This window comes from Panthera onca, chromosome E2 (assembly GCF_046562875.1).
Source record: "Panthera onca isolate mPanOnc1 chromosome E2, mPanOnc1 haplotype 2, whole genome shotgun sequence".
In the NCBI taxonomy this organism is placed as follows: Eukaryota; Metazoa; Chordata; class Mammalia; order Carnivora; family Felidae; genus Panthera; species Panthera onca.
The window spans coordinates 6699314-6720143 of NC_138353.1; the positions used below are offsets into that span (position 1 = coordinate 6699314).

The 20830-nt window shown below is 44.9% G+C and overlaps 1 protein-coding gene and 1 long non-coding RNA gene across 2 annotated transcripts in view; both read right to left on the reverse strand.

The window, feature by feature from the left end:
• The window catches only part of PPP2R1A (protein phosphatase 2 scaffold subunit Aalpha), a 37518-nt gene extending 27385 nt beyond the window's left edge, over nucleotides 1-10133 (reverse strand). Inside the window, exon 1 of the mRNA XM_060652470.2 lies at nucleotides 9955-10133. Coding sequence (XP_060508453.1) covers nucleotides 9955-10032 — 78 coding nt within the window. The 5' untranslated portion in view covers nucleotides 10033-10133. The remainder of the gene's footprint in view (nucleotides 1-9954) is intronic.
• A 3532-nt stretch (nucleotides 10134-13665) lies between these two features.
• The window catches only part of LOC144614611 (uncharacterized), a 78920-nt gene continuing 71755 nt past the window's right edge, over nucleotides 13666-20830 (reverse strand). The window contains exons 4-5 of the long non-coding RNA XR_013552485.2: nucleotides 19595-19669; nucleotides 13666-13964 (exon numbers count right to left, since the gene is read on the reverse strand). This is a non-coding gene — a long non-coding RNA (uncharacterized LOC144614611). The remainder of the gene's footprint in view (nucleotides 13965-19594; nucleotides 19670-20830) is intronic.

The following is a 20830-nucleotide window of genomic DNA, read 5'->3' on the forward strand; positions in this document are numbered from 1 at the left end:
GCCACCTGGCTCTTCACCAGAACCATCAATTTGTATTTCTGTGTTTTTCCTTTGGGGGTGGGGGTACCCTGAGCAGGTCTAATAACAACCACAATTCCAAAAGAGAGGAAAGCATAGACGACCCTAGAAATATCTGCAACAGCTGAAATGAGACACGAACAGTCATGACTTCCACAGGCTTTGCCGACGCTATTTGAGCTCTGCTATCATAACACTACAGTTTGTAATAGAAGGAAAGGTAAACCGGAGTTCTAGGGTAGTGACAAAAAAGGCATTACTTTTCCCATCTGAATTCAGATGGGAATTCTCTGCTGGAATTCTAGACAGGCCCTGGGTTAAGAGCTCCTGCAATGGGCTACATTGCCTCTCGTAACCCCTGGGTTGCAGCTGTGCACACGATCCCCTCAAGACATTTCTGAACCTTGCCTGCATCCAACATGACTAGGAAATTAACGCCCAGCCAGTGAAATCCAAGCGGGAATGGTGTGTGCAACTTCTAGAAGTGTCCTTGAGAGGATCTGGGGTCACGCTCTTCTTCCGAACAGTGTGTAAGAGCCTGAGACCCTGACACCACGGAGTGCCACACCAGCTTGAACTGCCATCAGACAGGAGTCAGAAATAAACTTCAAGCTCATTTAAACCTCCTTTTGAATTTTCCTATGATTTACAGCCAAACTGAATCCCAATGAACTCAGCACATGACCTAGTTCTGGACAAGGAGCAAGCTGGCCAAGGAGCTTCCAAAAAAGATTTTCTTCCTTGGGAAATAAGGGAGAAGGACAGAACAAAACAAAACAAAACAAAACAAAACAAAAACAAAAACAAACAACCCTCTCGGTCCTGGGTCGGCCCCTGCTTTCAGTGTGGTCCTGGGAGGACTTAATGATAGCAGACACTGCAGCAATCTTGTGACCACACTAGGCAGGTCAAAAAATCAGCATGCTCTGACTCAATTCTGTGATATCCTTGAGCTGCTGAACTTGTATAGAAGGGGAAAATGAACCCTTACTTGTAGGGACAACTGTTGGGCTCTCTGTGACATTCCTGATGGAGTAGCTACCGACATCAATGAGAAATAAGAAAAGAAGAAGAAGAAGAAGAAAAAAAAAGAAATCCTTCCTGTTCCTTGATCATGCCACAGTGCTGGAAGAGTACCCTGTGCACTGGCCCCCAAACTGGTCCCCGGGCTGGGTCTGCCTGTATCCCCAGCAGCCTTCAGCGCACAGCCCAGTACCCAAAGACATGATGGATAAAATCTCCCGTCCTGCCACCACATCCACCTATAAAAAGCACTACTTGGCTTTTTAAGGCCCATGTTCCCATTCGATCCACAAAGCCTCCCTGACGTGAACATGCACAGTGTGACCCCAGGGAGCTTTCCTGACCCAAGCGTGTATGGGGTGAGCCACACGCAGTCCATCTTCCCTTCACGATCAAGAGTGAAACCCAAAGGCCTTACTGTGGCCTCCGAGGCCCAAACACAATCTCGCCCCCGTCTCCCCACCCACTCTCACCGCCCACCACCCCCTTGCCCCCAGAAATCCTGTCACAACGGTTCCCTTGACAATAACCAACAAACCAACGCCACCCCAACTCTCCCCCAGCTCTTTGCACTTGTTGATGTGCTGTTTCCTCAGCCAGAGACACCGTCCCTCCAGACACCCCCAGTATCTGCTGGATCCTCACACATGACCCGCCCAGGGAAAAAAGCAGGCCATCGCTCTCCACATGCGTGAACTCTCATCGCTCTTGACACAGACTTCTCTGTTCAGTTTGTCCTTCTCCACCCTGTGCTCCAAGCACCTAGGACAACACTTGGCACGGAGTTAGAACAAGAAATATTTGCCAGATTAATGTTTTCTCTCTTTTTTTAATAAAGGAAACACAGATGTTAGTACAAGCAGCAATAACAAGTTTCTTAGAGGAATGCGCTCCAAACCGGAACTGTTTGCAGCAGCTGGTGGCTGGCAATGGGGCGGTGGGGTCTGTGACATAATGTGTGTGCTTTACCAAGGAGCTGCGGCCTGGGGAAATGCCCAGTGAGTGACAGAAGTCTCTCCACCTCCTCTAACGCCCTATATATCTTGCCTCCTTATTCCACAAAGGATCACGTTTCTAAATGAACCCAATGTGTGTGGGTGTGAAAAACGAAGCATCCACCTGGCAATCGTTTAGCACTGCTCAAGAGTGGAAATGGCCATCACAACCTCTATTTCTAGATCACGTGAATTTTTTAGTAACAAAGGAGCGTGTACTCTGGCTTTCCCCATTAGCTAAGGGCTCCCAGGCCAGTCTGGGCACTCGGAGCTTTGGTTTCCTCACGAGAAGAGTGGGAATCACAACAGTGCCTATGGACTCACAGGATGGCTGGGGTGATCTAATGAGGGAAACCTAGAGACAAAGCCTGGCAGGTACCAAGTACCTGCCAATACGTAAGTACCAATACGTAAGTATTACTGTTATTCTTACAATGTCTCTTGTGTATTTGGCTTTTCGTGGGGGAGGTGGGGGAGGAACAACAGTACTCTCGCCCCCCCTCAGAAACTGCAGCACTAGAGTGAGTACCTCCCACCGCAGCTGGCCTGGCATGATGATTATTTATGGACGCGCCTGTCTCCCTGGTTTGGAAAGTGACTGGTCTCTGGGACAAGGGTCAGGACTGTTACCAGTGGTGATTCCTGAACCTTTGACAGGGCTGAGCACACTAAAAGGCATAAATAGAAACGATTTAATTTACAGAGTACTTACTATATGCCAGGCACACAGCCAGGTACTCTACACGTGTTCTCTCTTGCTATTCTGGTAACCCCACAAGAGGTAGACGCCAGCCCTGTGTTCATTCCACAGACGGGCAAGTGGGGTACAGAGAGGGGAACGCAGGCCGCCCCGCGAACCGTGGCAGAACCTGGAACTCGCACCCAGTTCCGCACTACCATCCTACACAACTTCTCTTTCTCTAGTTTAAACTCTCAGACAGCAACCTCATTTCTAAGTTCTGCTTCACCAATCCCCCACGCATTCCACAAAAAGAGGCCAAAGCTTGTAACGCCACGTTCCTAAGACATGGCCACGGGGCGTGCTGCTGCAAGGTCTCAGACAGTGGCTAGTGACTGCCCTGTCTACACGGTACAGCTCGCTAACCCAGCCTGTTTGTCTTCCATCCTCTTTTCTTTTAAACAATCAAGGCCAGAAGCGCTGAGTAGTAACTCATAAATTTCGAATCCAGGATTTCGAATCCTGATCTGCTTCCACCCATGACATGGTCTCCCTGTGTCACTTCCAGGCATAGGCTTTGTGTCCACAGGGGGCTCAGCTGAGTGGTGAGGAGTGAGGCCCTGAAACCCAGTGTCCCTGGCTAACTGCTAGTGTCACTACTTACCAGGTTGCGGGACACCAACTGAGTATCCTTATTTATTAAATGTGAAGATTCACAGCCAAATTTGCAAGCTGATTTAAACAAGGCGATTGTAAAAGACACTTCTGAAGCAAGCGAGGAGATCTGATTATGAACTGAGGTTTAGGGGATACTGAACAATCACTGACGCAGATGATGGCACTGTGATTATTAAAATATCCGCTGTTTTAGAGGTGCTATGTGGGAGAAGGTATGTGGGAGAAAATGTCTGAAGCTTGGGACTGATCTTTAAAATACTTATAAACGGGGGTTCCTGGGTGGCTCAGTCAGTTAAGCGTCCGATTTTGGCTCAGGTCATGATCTCAAAGTTCGTGGGTCCGAGACCCGCATCGGGGTCTGTGCTGACAGCTCAGAGCCTGGAGCATCTTCGGATTCTGTGTCTCCCTCTCTCTCTGCCCCTCCCCCACTTGCACTCTGTCTCTCAAAAATAAACATTAATAAAAAATGTTTAAAATACTTAAACAAACGACCCCCCACCCCTGCCAAAACCTAAGGGAGGGAAAGGAACACAGGAAAAAAAGTTGATATTTGATATTTAACCATTGAAAAAACTTTTAATTTTTTTTAATGTTTATTTATTTTTGAGAGAAAGGGTAGACAGAGCGGGAGTGAGGGAAAGGCAGAGAGAGAGAGAGGGAAACACAGAAATCCAAGCAGGCTCCAGGCTCCGAGCCACCAGCACAGAGCCCGATGCAGGGCTCGAACCCACGAATTGGGAGATCATGACCTGAGCCGAAGTCGGACACTCAACCGACTGGGTCACCCGGGCACCCCTTCTGAAAAAAACTTTTAAAGGAAAGTAGATAAGATGTTTTTGTGAAGATTCAAGTAACACACACTGAGTACTCAGCAGCATGCCACCGGGCACATGGCAGGAGTTCTAGACCTCAGCACTACTGGACCGTCTCCGCGGTGGGGGTCGTCCTGTGCCGCATAGGACGCTGAACAGCATCCCCGCACCGGATGCCAGACGCACTCTCCCACCAGTCGCGACAGCCCAAAATATCTCCACATTTGTCTCCTGGGGAAACGAAGTCACCCCAAGTCAAGAACCACTGCTCTAGAGTGACCATGAATAGTTTTTAAAAATGCCCAAAGCACCTCACCTTGACAGACAAAGCCCCCATTATCTCAGCACCACTAAGACTACTACCGGCCAACACTTACCGAACACTTAGAATTCGTCAAGCACTGTTCTAAGCATTTTGCACATGCTATACCACTGAATCCTCACAACACCCTTATGAGCTCCCAAATGACAAAACCACTCCATTTGATAGATGAGAAGACTGAGAGAGAGAGCCTAACAGAGACCCACCCTCTCAGCCAGGGGACCATGCTGTCAGTATCACCGTGTCCCAAGCACCCGTGGATACTGCAACCCGGCCTCTGCCACTCACGGACTGGGCAGGCCTTACATAAGGGAAGCCATCTTTCTGCACATCACCTTCCCGAGTATAAACAATGAGCTACCACGACCACTGACCGAGGTCGTCACTACCGCATGCCTACTGCTAAGCAGCCACTTAACGTGTCGGGTCTACCGCACCTTCACAACCTCCATGGCAGATGCTGCTTCCTCATCATTATCCCCACTCTCAGGACGAGGAATCCGGGCCCAGTGAGGACAAGGAATCGGTCCAAGGATACACAGGGAGCAAAGTGGCGGAGCTGGGATTCAAAGCTCAGTCATCCTTGACTCCCCCTTCACCACCCACCACATTATATCCTATCCACCGGCAAACCCCAACAGCCCTTCTCTCAACAGACCTGGAATCTAACCTCCTCTCCCTACATACGTGCCGACACCAGTCCTGGGTGCTCTGCGACGGCACCCCAGCAGGTCTATCTGCTCCTGCCCAGCCCCCACTAAACAGCCACAAGGATCCTTTAGAATTAAGTCTGACCATGTCATTCCTCCAGCCAAAGCCTTGCAGCATCACCAGAGCCTTTGCTCTGGTCCACAGGCCTTCACTCCATCTCGTTTCAGACTGGTCCTCACCTCTCACCACTTTGCCATTCATTCTGCTTTAGCCACGCCTCCGGCCAGGCCGTTCTCTAAACACAAGGAGCACGCTCCCCCCTCAGGGCCTTTGTACCAACGAACCGACAGCTGGGAGAGTCCTCCCTGCCCCCAATTCATTCAAGTCCTTACTCCTGATCCCTTCCTCAGAGAACCTTCCCTACACACCCTGTCTAAAAAGCAGCCCGGGGCTTGCTCTAGTCCCGGGTCCCTGCCTTATTTTTCTAATAAACAATTACTGCCACTGACATCACATTCTTGATCCGTCTGCCTCCTCTACTAGAACGTAAGTCCCACAAAGGCAGCAGCTTTGCTCTTTTACTCCCCAGTGTATCCTACCCTTTAAAGTTTATTTATTTATTATTTATAGAGACAGGATGGGCATGCATGCACATGCGCACACAAGTGGGGGAGGGGCAGAGAGGAGAGAGAAAGAATCTCAAGCAGGCTCCACGCCGTCAGTGCAGAGCCAGATGTGGGACTCCAACTCACGAACTATGAGATCATGACCTGAGCCAAAACCAAGAGCCAGATGCTTAACTGAATGAACCACTCAGGCACCCCCCTCCTAGCATTTAAAACAGTTTGGTGCATAGGAGGTGCTGAACAAGTATCAGCTGAGAAATGAATCAAAACTAGAGGATTGCAAATCCCATGTTTTTTCTAATATCTTAGACTGTCTCATTAAAGGCCAGTTCAAGTATCTGGCATATGGAAATAGCAAGTTTCGGTCCCTCCCCAAATACTGTCCTCTCCTCAGGTCTTACCCTTCCTTTGGGAACCTTTCCTGGGTCCTCCACTTTTCAGCTGCATAAATCTGACCATGTTACTTACTGTGCTGTGCTTCAGTTTCCCCATCCGGAAAATATAGCTACACACAGGACCCACTTCAGAGAATGGCTATGAGAATTCAGTAAGCCCGCAAATGTACTGCCTTTTGTAGCCGTTAGCTTAGAGCGATCACCCAACAGACATCAGCTATCATTATTATTTATCCAACCCTTTGTGAGCTCCTGTATCACTGGATATCATAGGCACCGCCACAGGCCTTCCTGGTGATGACTGTGACTTTGGGTTCTGTTCTGAGGCCTGTACTGAGCCTCTGAATCCTGAGAGATGAATCAGAGCCAAGCCCTGTGCTCAGAAAGCCCATACACATGGACACAGATGCAATCTCTGAGATTCTGTCTCCGATTCTTAGGAAAATGTTCAAATTCCTTTCACACCCAGATCTGTATATATCTGTGTGAAAAGATTTGGAAAAAACACAAGCGAAAAGAGCAAGTTGCAGAAAAAAATATTTAACGTTTAAAAAAATAAAAAGCCACTTGCTTTCTTTTTCTATATTTGACTGGAGCACACTCAAATACAGTGCAGACTCCAAAAGAAATCTAATGCAGATAATAAATGCAAGCCATAAATCTAAGTTTATATCTTCTGGTAACATTAAAAAAATAAGAAGCATGCAAAATTAATCTTAACAGATTTTATTCAACCTGCTATAACAAAATTTTTATCATTTCAACAGGTAATCAAGATAAAAAGCTTCACTCCAGGGGCGCCTGGGTGGCTCAGTCAGTTAAGCAGCCGACTTCGGCTCAGGTCACGATCTCGCGGTCCGTGAGTTTGAGCCCCGCATCGGGCTCTGGGCTGATGGCTCGGAGCCTGGACCCTGCTTCCGATTCTGTGTCTCCCTCTCTCTCTGCCCCTCCCCCGTTCATGTTCTGTCTCTCTCTGTCTCAAAAATGAATAAAACGTTTAAAAAAAAAAAAAAAAAAAAAAAGCTTCACTCCACTCTCCATTGTGTGTCTTTGAAATCTGGTATGCATTTAACTTCCAAGTACATCTCAACTCAAACTAGCCATATTTCACGTGTTCAATAGCCATATATGGAGAGTAGCTACCACACTGAACTGCACACGCCTATGAAGATTTGTAAGGACCTGACAACATGGGTTACTCTGGGGGCGGGGAGGAGAGGATGGGATTTGATACAGAGATGGTTTAAGTCAAAGGTTGGCACTCTCTTTTCTGTAAAGAACTAGGCAGTACATACTTTAGGCGTAAAGGGGCCAGACTGTCTCTGTTCTCAATTCTACCCCACTGTTGTGTCACAAAAGCAGCCATGGACAGTATGTAAATGAATGGGTCTATGTTTTCAATAAAACTTTATTAAAAATAAATAGGCAAAGGGCCACCCGTGGCCATTTGCCAATCCCTGTGATGATGAAAGACAGAAGCAGAAAACGTCCACCTTTAGCCCAGAAGGCTGACCTATAGCTTGCCTACTTTCAATAAGGACCAAATATGTACTGGTTACTACATTCTTAAAGAGGCTCATGACTGCCTGTACATCTCACCCATAGTTAATATCAAGCTAAATGATAATCACTAGAAAAACCTTCTGAAAGTAGTTTTATGAGTAGAAATTCTAAGAAAACATTTATGATCTAATATTCCCTGCAAAATCCCTCACCCTTGAGCACTAAGCATATAATAACCACTGGCTACATACAGCTAAAGTGCAGCTCTTTGTGCCCACAGGTCCTGTCCCTGTGCTACTTAAATAAATTTACTAAGCTGCACCATAAAATATCTCAAGAATTCTTTTCTGACCGTCGATCCAGGAACACCTGGTTTAAGTGATTGCTCAGGACAGCCTTGTGAGTCATGACCCCTTTCACCTTCATCTCCCAACACCAACAGCTCATTCTCTTGGCTCCAGCTACACTGGCCTTCCTGCAGTTCCCAGAACACGTGCTGCACCATTCCTGCCTCAGGACCTTTGCACTTGCTTCTTTTAGCTGAATGCTATTCCCCAGACATCCACAGGGCCTGCTCCCCACTTCACATTTCTGTTCAAATGTCCCCTTCTCAATAAGGCCTTCCCTAGCCATTCTATCTGAACCTGTAACACTCTCCTGTCCTCCCCATCCCTGCTTCATTTTTGTTCAAAGCACTTTTACCATCCTGACAGCATACATTTTACTTAACTGTCTTATTATCTGCTTCCCCACATGGCAACATAAAGCTCCAGGAGGCGGGTAGTTTTTGTTCATCTTGTTCCCTGCTGTGTACCTGTGCCTAGAACAATGCCCTACCCAGAGGAGAGGCCCAATAAATACTAACCGATTCACTATCACAATACGCTGTTGTTTCCTCCCCACATGACACACGTGTTAATAATGTATTCAGCTGTTTCACATCTGCCTCTTGTATAACAAATGGTGTCACCATTATATCCTCAGCACCATAAGTGATACGTGGCAGGTGTTTACTGAACAAATGAATTTACACAACAGCCCCATGAACCAGATAATGACCTCCATTTGAGAGAAGAGGAAATCAAGGCTTAAGGAGATTAACCAACTTGCCCATGTCTATTAGCAAGAAGTGGAAGAGCCAGGAGTACAACAGCAACCGGTCTGACTCCTGAGCCAGAAAGCTCTACCTCGAGATCACTCAGAGGCTGGGCCCAGCACAATCCGCTCAATTTTATAAACAGACAAATTCTGGCCCCTATAAAGGGAGGACGGGACCTCTTCAATTACTTCTCACTCCAATAATTGTAGCCAACGTTTATTAGGCCCTCATAACAACTAAGCACCGTTCTATTTTACTTGCGGTATTAACTCCTTCAGTCCATCACAAGCACTCAGTGAGGCCTGAACTATCATTAGCCCACGTTTCGGGGAAAGCGGGCCCAGAGCCGTGAAGTAATGTGCACAAGGTCACACGACGGGTGGGAGGTGGAGCTGGGATGGGCAAACCGTGGAGTCCTTAGGCTTCTCAACCCTTGGCCAGCCCGGCTCAGCCGGGCTGCCATCCCACTCACCAGAAATGCGTTAGCCTGTTTAGTAAACTGCCCACCCGCAGTTCGGCAGGATCCCAAAAGCGGGGGGAAAGAATTTCTACCTCGAAATCCGCTCTTAAATTTAGCTAGTTGCCCCCTTGGGAGTGGGGTTTTCGCCGCCCCTCCCCTCCGAGAATCTACACCAAAACTGAAGAGGGAGGGAGAGCAGGAACTGGAAAGACAGCCGTCATCTCTCTGTCCCCATTTAGAGAGTTAGCCGCCGGATCTCACAGGAAGGGGAAAACCTACCCGGGTCCCGACCCACCAGGCGCCCCTCCCCCACTCGGAGCAAGTCGCACACCCTCCCCATCCCAAAGGGCCACTCAGGGGCTGCGGCCAATCACCGAGGCTTTCCCTCCGCCCCACCCAGTGGCCCGACCCCCTCCCCGGTCAAGGCTTCCCAGGACCCCGGCAGCCGCATGCACCAGACAGGGCAGGCCTGGGACCCTCCAGGGTGGCCTGCCTCCCGCCCTCCGGTGGGCCGACACCCAATCCCCGGCGCCGTCTCATCCAGTCCTGGGACCCGAAGACGTGAGAGCTGGACGCTGATTGGCCGCGGCCCCCTTCCGCCGCTCCCGGCGAACACTGAGCTTTCTCCGCGAGGGCCGTCCGTGCCCCCATTACCCCTTCCCGGCTTCCCCAAGTTCCCCGTGGCCTCCGGACCTGAACATCCTCGTTGCGGAGCTCGTCTATCAGCACCGCGATGGGGTAAAGCGAGTCGTCGCCGTCCGCCGCCGCCATCTTGGCTCCGTCCCGTTCCTGTCAGACCGCGGCCAGCGCCGTGCTGAACCCGGTGCAGGGAGGGGCAGGGATGGAAAGAGGACGAAAGACGAGCGTGGGGGCGCCCGAGCCACTTTACAGGGGCTGCCCCACGGTCATTGGCCGCGCTACGCCTGGCCAAGTCTGCATTTCGTTGGTCCGGACAAGTGAAGCCCCGCCCACTGCCCATTTGCCATTGGTCGAGGGGACGAGCTGAGGCTGCCTAAGCATAGCTGAGAGGGAAGGACACGGAAGTGCGTGGTATCTTAGCGACCAAGATTGTGCCCGCCTACGTTGCCGCTAACAACGGGCCAGACGAGCGGCTGTTTTAGCCAATGAAGGGCGGAATCGAAAGAGGCAAAACCTGCCTTCTGGCGAACCTGCACAAAGCTTCTGCGCCGGCGTCGCTAGGATTGCATGACGTCATGTGGGGAGCGAGACAGTCCAGGTTTTGGCTTGTGAGCTGGTGGCTCTCGTGGCTCTCGTGGCTGATGGATCTATCCCCAGCAACTTTGTGAAGGAGGAGTAGGGGTTGAGACTTTGGTTTTATGCTTTATTTTGCGGAGGCCCACACAAGGGCGGCGACTTGCCTTACTTTCTGCCTGAAGCTCAAGCCCCGTGTGGTTCTGGTTCCAAAGCAGTGCTTAGGCACATCCATTCCCCGTTTTGCACTTCAGCAGTCCTGGAAAATTAGAGCCCTCTCCGTACATCGTGCTTTTTCACGTGAAACAGCATTTGTCCAAACCATCTCTTCTACTGGGAGAGCAGTTCCTATTTAATACTCAGATCTCTGCATAAATGTCTCCCCTTCCCTGCCTCTCTTCAGGCTTGGTCCTCCAGTCCCCGGAACCACATACCACCACCACCCACCCTAAACCCACGTATCTCTCAGTCTCTCATCTGTCTCTGTCCCAGAATTCCTATCCCTGGGCTGGCACTGTGACTATGCGCTGGAGTCTTACCTCTCACAGAGTGGGAGCAGTGTTGGGTCTTACTAATTAATCTCTATTCCAAGCTTTACTCAACACAGCCCCCCACCACATTTTAAGAGCACCTTAACACAGGGAGTTGGGGAATGGGGAAGAGAAGACCTGGGATGCTTTTCCCCCCTTCACTGCCCCCTTGAAAGCCAGAGCTGAGCTAGGACTCCTGGACACGTCTGAATAGCCCAAGCTTCTTTTCCAAACACGCCTACCCACTCCAGTTAGACAACTGTTCCTCATACACGGAGATGGTGGTAGCATCACATATTTCAATCCTTGCCCTGCATGTGCCCAGGATCTCCCCACCACTACAACAGCTCACTGAGACTATGGGTCTTCATAGGTAAGAGTGCACTTTAAATATCATAAAATTTTCTTTCTCAAATATACCTCACTAAGGCTGGGGTGGGGAGGTCACAGGCGTGCCATGTACAGACAACTCTCTGAGTCAGAAACAGTCTCAAACAGCAACTTGATTCTGGGCAGACTCTGTAAAGAACAGGCCTCACCATGGGCATCTGAATGAGTGACCCAGACAAGTATTTGAGCGATGCAATTGGTTTCCACAGTTCACAGCCCAAGAAAGGCAGGGCGGTCCTTAATCTGGCATCCATAGTTTTCCAAGTCGCACACTCGACAGCTAGACCCTTGGCAGCAGCCCAGGAATCTGACATGTGACCAATGAAGGAAACCACTGCCTCTGATTTCAGATTTGCAGAGCCGGCACTGAGACTAACCCATTCCAGTGGCCCAGGGGACACCATTAGGGTTCAGACTACCTAAACCATCAGCGAACAAGGACATGCTTTTAGGGGACCCTCAGAGGATTGAGGGTTCCTAGTGCCAGTGGCTTTCACCAAAGCATGGAGCTAAAAATGTCTTCTCAAGGGGCAGGTACCACTTTTTCTGGTCAAGCTGACATGTTGCTAGAAAGAGTTTGCCTTCATTCTTGAATATGCACTTTCCATGGGACATGGGAATTTTGGGGCCCTTTCTATCCTGTTACAAGTGAGTCCGTGTTGACTCAGTCCAAAATTGGAATATCAAGGCACACAGTCGAAATGCATCTAAGGATCAGTTTTGAGGAGAGCTCACTAATAAGCTAACCAGTCTTTTAAAAACTCTTTATTTAATTTAGTTTTTAAGCACTGCTACTTTAAAAGAGCACACCTGTGAGTTGTGTCACAGAAGCCTCAAATTCACACCCCCTAGGGAGCTTCTAGGTAGAGGCTGACTCCCTTTGCCAAAGGCTCCAAATGACAGACTCTCACTCGCAGAGACGTGTGCCGTCTCCCATACACCATTAAGGTCCAGTAAGAGCTGGACCTCCTTTTAGGTGATGGGAAGGCAAAGAAACAAGGGTTTTTCCCTCACTGCTGGAGGGATTGAGCACTGTAAACGTGCCCATAGAGTTCTAACGTATTTTCATTGGAATACAGGACTCTGAACTTGAGCAGGTGGTATCAGCCACCCCTACTGGCAGATAGGTGACAGCACGTGAGACAGGGTGATTGAGACTGAGGCCTCTAACTTGCAAACAGACAGTATATCATGTGTATCATGAAAACCTGGTACATCAGAGGCTGACCTAAATCCTTAGCCCTTATACACACACTGGGGGCAAATGAAAGGCTGTGTGTCCCAGTAACACTTCTCTACCTGCACCTCACCCTGACTGGGATAATCCCCTCAGGAATTTCTGGGTTGGGGAAGCACAAGCCTATAACACAATTCCTGTCACATTCTAACAGTAGAAACAACAACTGGTTGTTGAACTTGTTCCAAAGGGTCCTGCTATGGTCTGTTTGTGTCTCCTCAAAATTCATATATTGAAACCTAACCCCAAAGGTGATGGCATTTGGAGGTGGAGCCTTTGAGGCATGATTGGGAGGCTCTGCCCTCATGAATGGGATGGGTGCCCTTTACAAGGAGAACTGAGAGCTCCCTCATCCCTTCCACCCTGTGAATATAAGATACAAGAAGACTGCAACCCAGAGGAAGGCCCGTGCCAACCACACTGGCAGCCTGATTTCAGATTTTCAGCCTCCAAAACTGTGAGATATGAATTCATTTATAAGGTTCCCAGCCTGTGGAATTTTCTTACAGCAGTCCACACAGATTGAGAGAGGCCCAAACTACCTCATCAACATAGCTTTCCTCTGCTACTATGACAACACACTAAGGCTGGTGGTTGTATGGCTCAATAGCTACCCTATCCTCATTGCTAAGACTGTCAAGAAATGTAAAGGGTGTAAGATTTTACCCCATTTACAAACCAGTAAGTTAGCCTGCCAGCTGCATGGATGCTGGTAGAAGACACGAGATGCCAGGGACTGAGACAAAGGCAGTATTATGCATGCACAACAGGCAGCAAGAGCTTTGTGTTCACATCTCTTCCCTTTGCTTCCACAGGTCTTACGGGGGCCATGCAAAGAAGTCCAGGTGGATGCTGCACACACAGTAGATTCATGTCACAGCTGGAGAAAATTAAGTTCAGAAAACCCAATTTTTTCAGTTGAATTAGAAATGCATCTGCCCAACATTTGCCTCTGAGGAAGGCATTATCTCTAGTGCATTGGCCAGGTAGTTAATCTGCCCTTTCCCCAAGAAAGACAGTATTGCCATCCTCAGAGGCTGTTACACAAAAATGTTTGCAAGCCATTCCAGGACAGTAGCTGAAACAAGATATGAAAAAAAAAAAAAAAAAAAAGAGAGGATCATGCAGAATCGTTTCCCTGTAGGGTGCACCTTTCCCTTAAAAATTTGGTTATGATTGATTGAGTAAAAAGATCCATTGAAGATTTTTGATACCAAGACTGCCCTTGGTTGTGTGGTGCTGTGGCACTGTGAAAGACTGAAGGAGCAGGAAGAGACCCAGATTTACCAGGACATTCACAGGAAAGATGGATCCAAAGGAGCAGTGATGTCAACCTGCATGAGCAAGGAGAGATGAAAGCAAATGAAAAGAAGGAACAATATCACATATTCTCAGTGAACTGGAACTTGTTATCTTCTCAGAAGAAAATAGAATACATTACCCAAACATACAGCAAAACAATTCTGGATGGATTGCCAATCTAAATTTTAAAGTGATATATGGGTTTTAAAAAAGGAGAATAACTGTAGTCTTAGAATAGGAAAGAATTTATTGAACAGAACAGTAAACATTATCTATAAAAGAGAAAATAGTTACATTAACATTAAGACTTTCTCCTTATCAAAACACAACACACACAGGAAAGACCAAGAGACACAGAGACAGTGTGAGAAAAGAGACCAGCAAAGGAAACTTATCCAGCAGATAAAAGGAATTACTACAAATCAATAAGAAAAAATAAACAAACCAAAAAAACAAACAACCAAAAAAACCACAATAAAAATGGACAAAATAAACTAACACATACTTGAAAAAGAGGATGCCCAATGTCTAATAAATATGTGAAAGGATGCTCAACTTCCATAGTAATCAAGGACATTAAAAGAAAATCACTACTTGGTACCATCAGACACTAACCAGAAGTCAAAGAGAAATATGAAAAAATATCGAAACTGTTGACAAGGATGTGCACAAACCAAAAATCTCCTACACTGTTGGTGGGTGTGAAACTCTGTACATTTTCCAAACCCATTAGGCACTATCTCCTAAAGCTACAGAACTGTCAACCTGTCACCCACCAATTCCACTGTTACTTATATAGCCAACAGAAATATGTATATGTGCCAACAAAGCATGGTCTACATTTAGATACCAGTGGTATTCCTAATAGTCACAAACTGAAAACCACTCATATGCTAATTAATGGTGGAATGATTAGGTAAATTGTTTTATATGCACACAATGGAACCCTACATGGAATGCCAATAAATGATTAATAACAGCATGCAGCAATAAATTCATAAACAACAGAAGGAATGACAAAAGCAAATACAAAAGAGTTAATGCTCTATTACCTTCTTTATATAAGATGCAAGACAGGCTAAAGTAACCTATGTTGTGCCATGCATGTCAGAGTACTGATGGCCCAGAGGAATAGTGACTGGTAAGGAGCAAAAGTCTGACAATATTCTATTCATTGATCTAGGTACTGAGTACAGAATGTGTTCACTTTGTGAACTTTTCTTGAGCAATGCACTTATCACCAGTGCATGTGTCTTTAAATTTTTCAAATACATATCAGCCTCAAAAAGATGGGATATGGTAAATAGATTAGAGCTGTCCATATATTATAAAGGTGGGGTTTAAGAATATTAAATAAAATGACACTGTGATTAGCTTTTAAACGTAAGCTGAAATTTCTAGGTAAAACAGAAATGATGAGTATACAACTTCAAAGAAAGAAGTTCAATTATAATGTAGAATTATAAATGAAAATTATATTTTGCAATCCATAGAAAAGTAGTTAACATAGATTAAATAATAAGCCCCATTGCATTCAAATGTATCAATTATTATATTACAGTTAAATGCATTAATTATACCTTTAAAAATGAAGCAATTTTTACTACATTCATTGGATGTTTTCATAAGAGGTATGGCAAAGAAACTGAATTAAAGTATAAAAATTAAAAATACAGTTTATGGAATTTTACAATCAAACAACTAGCATGGAAATATACACATACTATCACATACATTTTGAGTTTTGTCATAATTGTAACTAGTACTATTTAAAATTCTTTTTAAAAAAAATTTTTTTTACATTTATTTATTTTCGAGAGACTGAGACAGAGCACAAGCAGGGTAGGGGCAGAGAGAGAAGGAGACACAGAATCCAAAGCAGGCTCCAGGCTCCGAGCAAGTGCGCAGCACAGAGCCTGACGTGGGGCTTGAACCCACGAACTGTGAGATCATGACCTGAGTCAAAGTTGGTCACTTAACTGACTGAGCCACCCAGGCACCCCTAAAATTGTTCTTAATGTACAATTTTCCAATATGTTAATTGATAGATAACAAACATAATTAACTCTACATTTATATGTATAAACACACACAGATCACACACAGATATAGATCCCTACACACAATAATTGAAGGTAGGCATGTATTTATATATTTGTCTTCGTGTTTTGTGATCTAAAAATGTAGTTAATATTTATGTGCCTCATGTGAGCTACAAATATGGATTCCATTTGTGGTACAAGGTTCTATCTTTAATCCGTAAAAATGGATATATCCATTGGGTCAAAAATTTTTTTCAAATTATTAAATTCTCAATAGTTTACATCAGCTTCAGAATGTAAATACAGAGATAGCTATATAAAAATCTCTCCTAAAATCAAAGAGAATTGAAAATCAAGGAGTCACAAAATCCACATAAACAGAATGGATTCATGTCTCTGCCCTACAGATGGCACTCCCTTCAGGGCTCCAAATTGAGTGGAAGTCTCCAACATTAACTAATATCTTCACTTCAAAGACTCAAGTGTGCACCTCCAAACCTCTTTCTTCCCAACATGCCCAAATCATCTTCACAAAGGAGGGAAAAATCTTTCTTCTCCAGGTACCAATTCCATGGAATTCATGGCTTATAAAAATGTCACAATCACTTGATATTGGTTAAGAACCAGCTAAAATGTAATTCTATGCTGTCCACTACCCTCTCCAGTCCAACCTGTCCATTTCTCCCTGAAAATGTTCCCACAAGCTCATCTCCCATGCTCCCAAACATCACACTTCACATGACTGACTTTCGCCTCTCTGGTATGACATTACACAATTATACCTGGCTCCCCAAAGCTTTCTTTGCTGACTTTATTTTCCCTCCAGCACTATTCTCTTCAGTGTAACTGATGACCTGCCACATGCTGACCCATTTCCAGGCTCTTTTTCTTATAATCCCATGCCTACTTCACTTTTGGAAAATTTACTATGACAAATTTAAGTTACATGCTCAAAGTTTTCTCCATAATATCTGGATTTTTTCAAGACCTGGTGTTTATATACACATAAATTCTGAACTCCTCCAGAATGGCAGACATTAGTAAAATGTCAATCACACGAGTATTTACAAGATAATTATATAATATTACAGTTATTATAATTTTTTGTTAACATTGAAGAAAATGCTCAGTATGTTCTGTTTACCATTCTTGGGTTAGCCTCTCATAATTGTACTGGAGACTCTGAGGGGGATGAGTAAATTACCAAACAAACATTATGGAAATACATTCGATTTACAGATTTCTCATAAGATGAGGGGATTTTATATTTTTTTCCCATTTTTCCTTTTTATTTAGCAGCACATACTGAGAACAAAGAATGCTTCCACTTATGTTTAGGTTTTGAGGAATCACAATGAAGAGAAGACAGGAAACACTAGTAAGAAGATCATTCTTATTGCCAGATCCCTGGTGGCCATGCTGTCAGTCCTAAGTGACTGATACTTGTCTTCTGGGCTAGAGAATCCTAGGTGGGAATAGGAGGCAGGGGCCACATGAATCATGTCAGCTGAAATCCAATATTCTCCACTTCCCAACACTTCCTACTTTCAAATAATTACTTAAAGTTCTTCAGTCATTTAGGGCCTTCCAAGAGTTGCATGAACAACCGTTATACAACATTTGCTACATGTGAATCAGTGTTATAACAACCACCCATGTACTAAGTTAATATTTCTTATAAATACATGAGGCAGGCACTATTACATTCCTTATAAAGATGAGGACTACATAAGCACAGAGAGGTTAACTGCTTTGTCTGAATTCATTCACAAATAAGGGATAGAGTGGGGACTGGAACATGGCTGGGTGGGGAACAAAATTAGTGCATTTAATCCATAATATAAGAAAATGCTAGTAAGCTGTGTTCTTTATTTTTTCTGTATTTTTAAAATATTTTATTTATTTATTTAGAGAGAGGGAGAGCAAGTGGAGGAGGGGCAGAAGTGAGAGGGACAGAGAAAATCCCAACTCAGAGCCCAACGTGGGGCTCGATCTCAGGAACGCTGAGCTCATGACCTGAGCTGAAATCAAGAGTCGGACACTTAACCAACTGAGCCACATAAGTGTTCCAGGTGTGTTCTTTAAATAAACCAAGATCTAAATTTAGATTTGTATTTATATCTTATCATTTCAATTTAGATTAGTGCTATTTAATTTGAATTTTTATTAATAACAAGTTTCTAGTTATTTATGAAGACTTTTTCTTATAGGCAAATACAAACTGTGAATAATACCCTAGAGACCTCAGTAAACTGTAGATGCACTGAGGCAGGACTACAAAGCTGCAGGTTCCTGCCCCGTGACAACCTGGATTTAATGACCTGCCGCATGCTGACCCATGTTCCATTAAGATGACAACAGAAAGAATCATTTGCTTTCATTCCACGAACAAAAGTGCAATACCACAAGACACAGGAACTCTGTAAGTAGGGTGTCACATACACACACACACACACACACACATATATGTACATAATATCACTTTTATTAATACTTGAGTTAAATAAAATTAGTACCAATAAAGCAAGATTTGTGAAAGATATTGCAATATAAGAAATATGCAAAGTGGAATGTTAATGCAAGAACTTTGTATATTGTATAAGTGATATAACTTTTTGGATTGCTATTATAATATTTAAAAGCATCAGAAACATCACAAGATACATTTGAGCCTAAAAATCTCGCCCTGAAACCAAAGTTACATTTTATTTAAAAGCTGTTTCCTTGACATTACTGGGAAAAGTCTCTCCATAATCAAGACACAATTATTTAATCTATTCAGTGCGTCACAGAGGCGGAGTTACAGAAAACATTTCTAGTCCAGCAACAGCGATCAGACACATTTTTCTGTACACAATCAAATGATTACTATACATTCATCTGACTATTTAGTTGAATGCACCTTAGAAACCTGACTATTATGTCTATGGTTCCTGCAAAGTAGGCTGAACAGGGAGTCCACAAATACAGCCCTCAAACACATTAAAAATCAGATTACATGACCACTTGGGTGAAACCACATAATCACTGTCAGTGAGGATTACACTATGAGCCTTAGGAGCCATCAGGGATGGGTGTAGGTGTAGGACCCCATCTCTTTATACCAACTCATCTCCTGGTTCAGGAGGTATTCCACCTTCCCGTGTGGCTTTAGCACTGAGCCAGATTCTGTGTTGACAGTCAGAGAAGTGAGTACGTGTGCAAGATGGGCAGCTGGGCCCTGAGATGTGTGTTTATGACTGTGTGACACCCGCCTCCCCTCACAACGGCAATTAGCATTTCACCTGAAGCAGCACTAGCAGTGATAGGCTTGGGTCCTCAGAATATTTTTGCAAACATTCTTCCCACTTGCCAATTACTAAGAACAACTACAAGTTTCTAGCTAGCATCTCTAGAGACCACTAGTGTGTGGGAAAGGATGCAAAACCTGAGGGAAAGAAGCAGTCTGGGCAGGAGGGCACCATGGGCCCAGGACAGAGAGCGCTGGAGAGGAGAGTGGGCGTGTGAGACACAGAGTCCAGGACAAGGGGCCAGGGTGACAGGGTTGAGAGAGAGAAGTAAAGGTTTTCAAGTTATAAACAAATGACCTCTCAGGGAGAAGAAAGGACACAGCATCTTACCTGGAAGCCAATATTTGCCTCAGAAAGACTTTTTCCTCCTTTGCTCTTCAGTTCTCCAGGCCTCTTTCTCATCATCTGGAAAAAACGTAGTTTGCAAATATGCCTTTTTTTATGGCATCAAAATACGCCTTTTTTTTTAATCTTGAATTTATTTATTTATTGAATTTTCAAGTTAGTTAACATACAGTGTAGTCTTTTCTTCAGGAGTAGAATCCACTGATTCATTACTTATATGTAACACCCAGTGCTCATCCCAACAAGTGCCCTCGTTAATGCTCATGATCCATTTTCCCCACCCACCAATCCTCAGTTTATTCTCCGTATTTAAGAGTCTCTTATGGTTTGCCTCCCTGTTTTTATCTTATTTTATCCCTATGATCATCCTTATCCCTTATCCCTCTGATCATCTGTTAACTTTCTCCAATTCCACATGAGTGAAATCATATGATATTAGCGTTTCTCTGACTTATTTTGCTTAGCATAACACCTCTAGTTCCATCCACATGGTCGCAAATGGCAAGATTTCATTCTTTTACATCGTCAAGTATTCCACCTATACTATATGCCACATATTCTTAATCCATTCATCAGTTGATGGACATTTTGACTCTTTCCATACTTTGGCTATTGTTGATAGCGCTGTTACACACATTGGGAGCATGTGCCCCTTCAAATCAGCACTCCTGTATCCTTTGGATAAATTCCTAGTAGTGCTATTGCTGGGTTGTAGGGTAATTCTATTTTTAATTTTTTGAGGAACCTCCACATTGTTTTCTAGACTGGCTACACCAACATGCATTCCCACCAACAGTGCAGAGGGTTCCCCTTTCTCCACATCCTCGCCAACATCTGTTCTTTCCCGAGTTGTTAATGTCAGCCACTTCGACTGGTGTGAGGTGGTATCTCAGTGTGGTTTTGATTTGTATTTCCCTGACAATGAGTGATGTTGAGCATCGTTTCATGTGTCTGTTTGCCATCTGGATGTCTTCTTTAGAAAAGGGTCTATTCATGTCTTCTGCCCATTTCTTCACTGGATTATTTGTTTTTCAGGTGTTGAGTTTGGCAAATTCTTTATAGATTTTGATACTAACCCTTTATCCAATATGTCATTTGCAAATATCTTCTCCCATTCCATTTGTTGCCTTTTAGTTTTGTTGACTGTTTCCTTTGCTCTGCAGAAGCTTTTTATGTTGATGAGGTCCCAGTAATTCATTTTGCCTTTTATTTCCCTTGCCT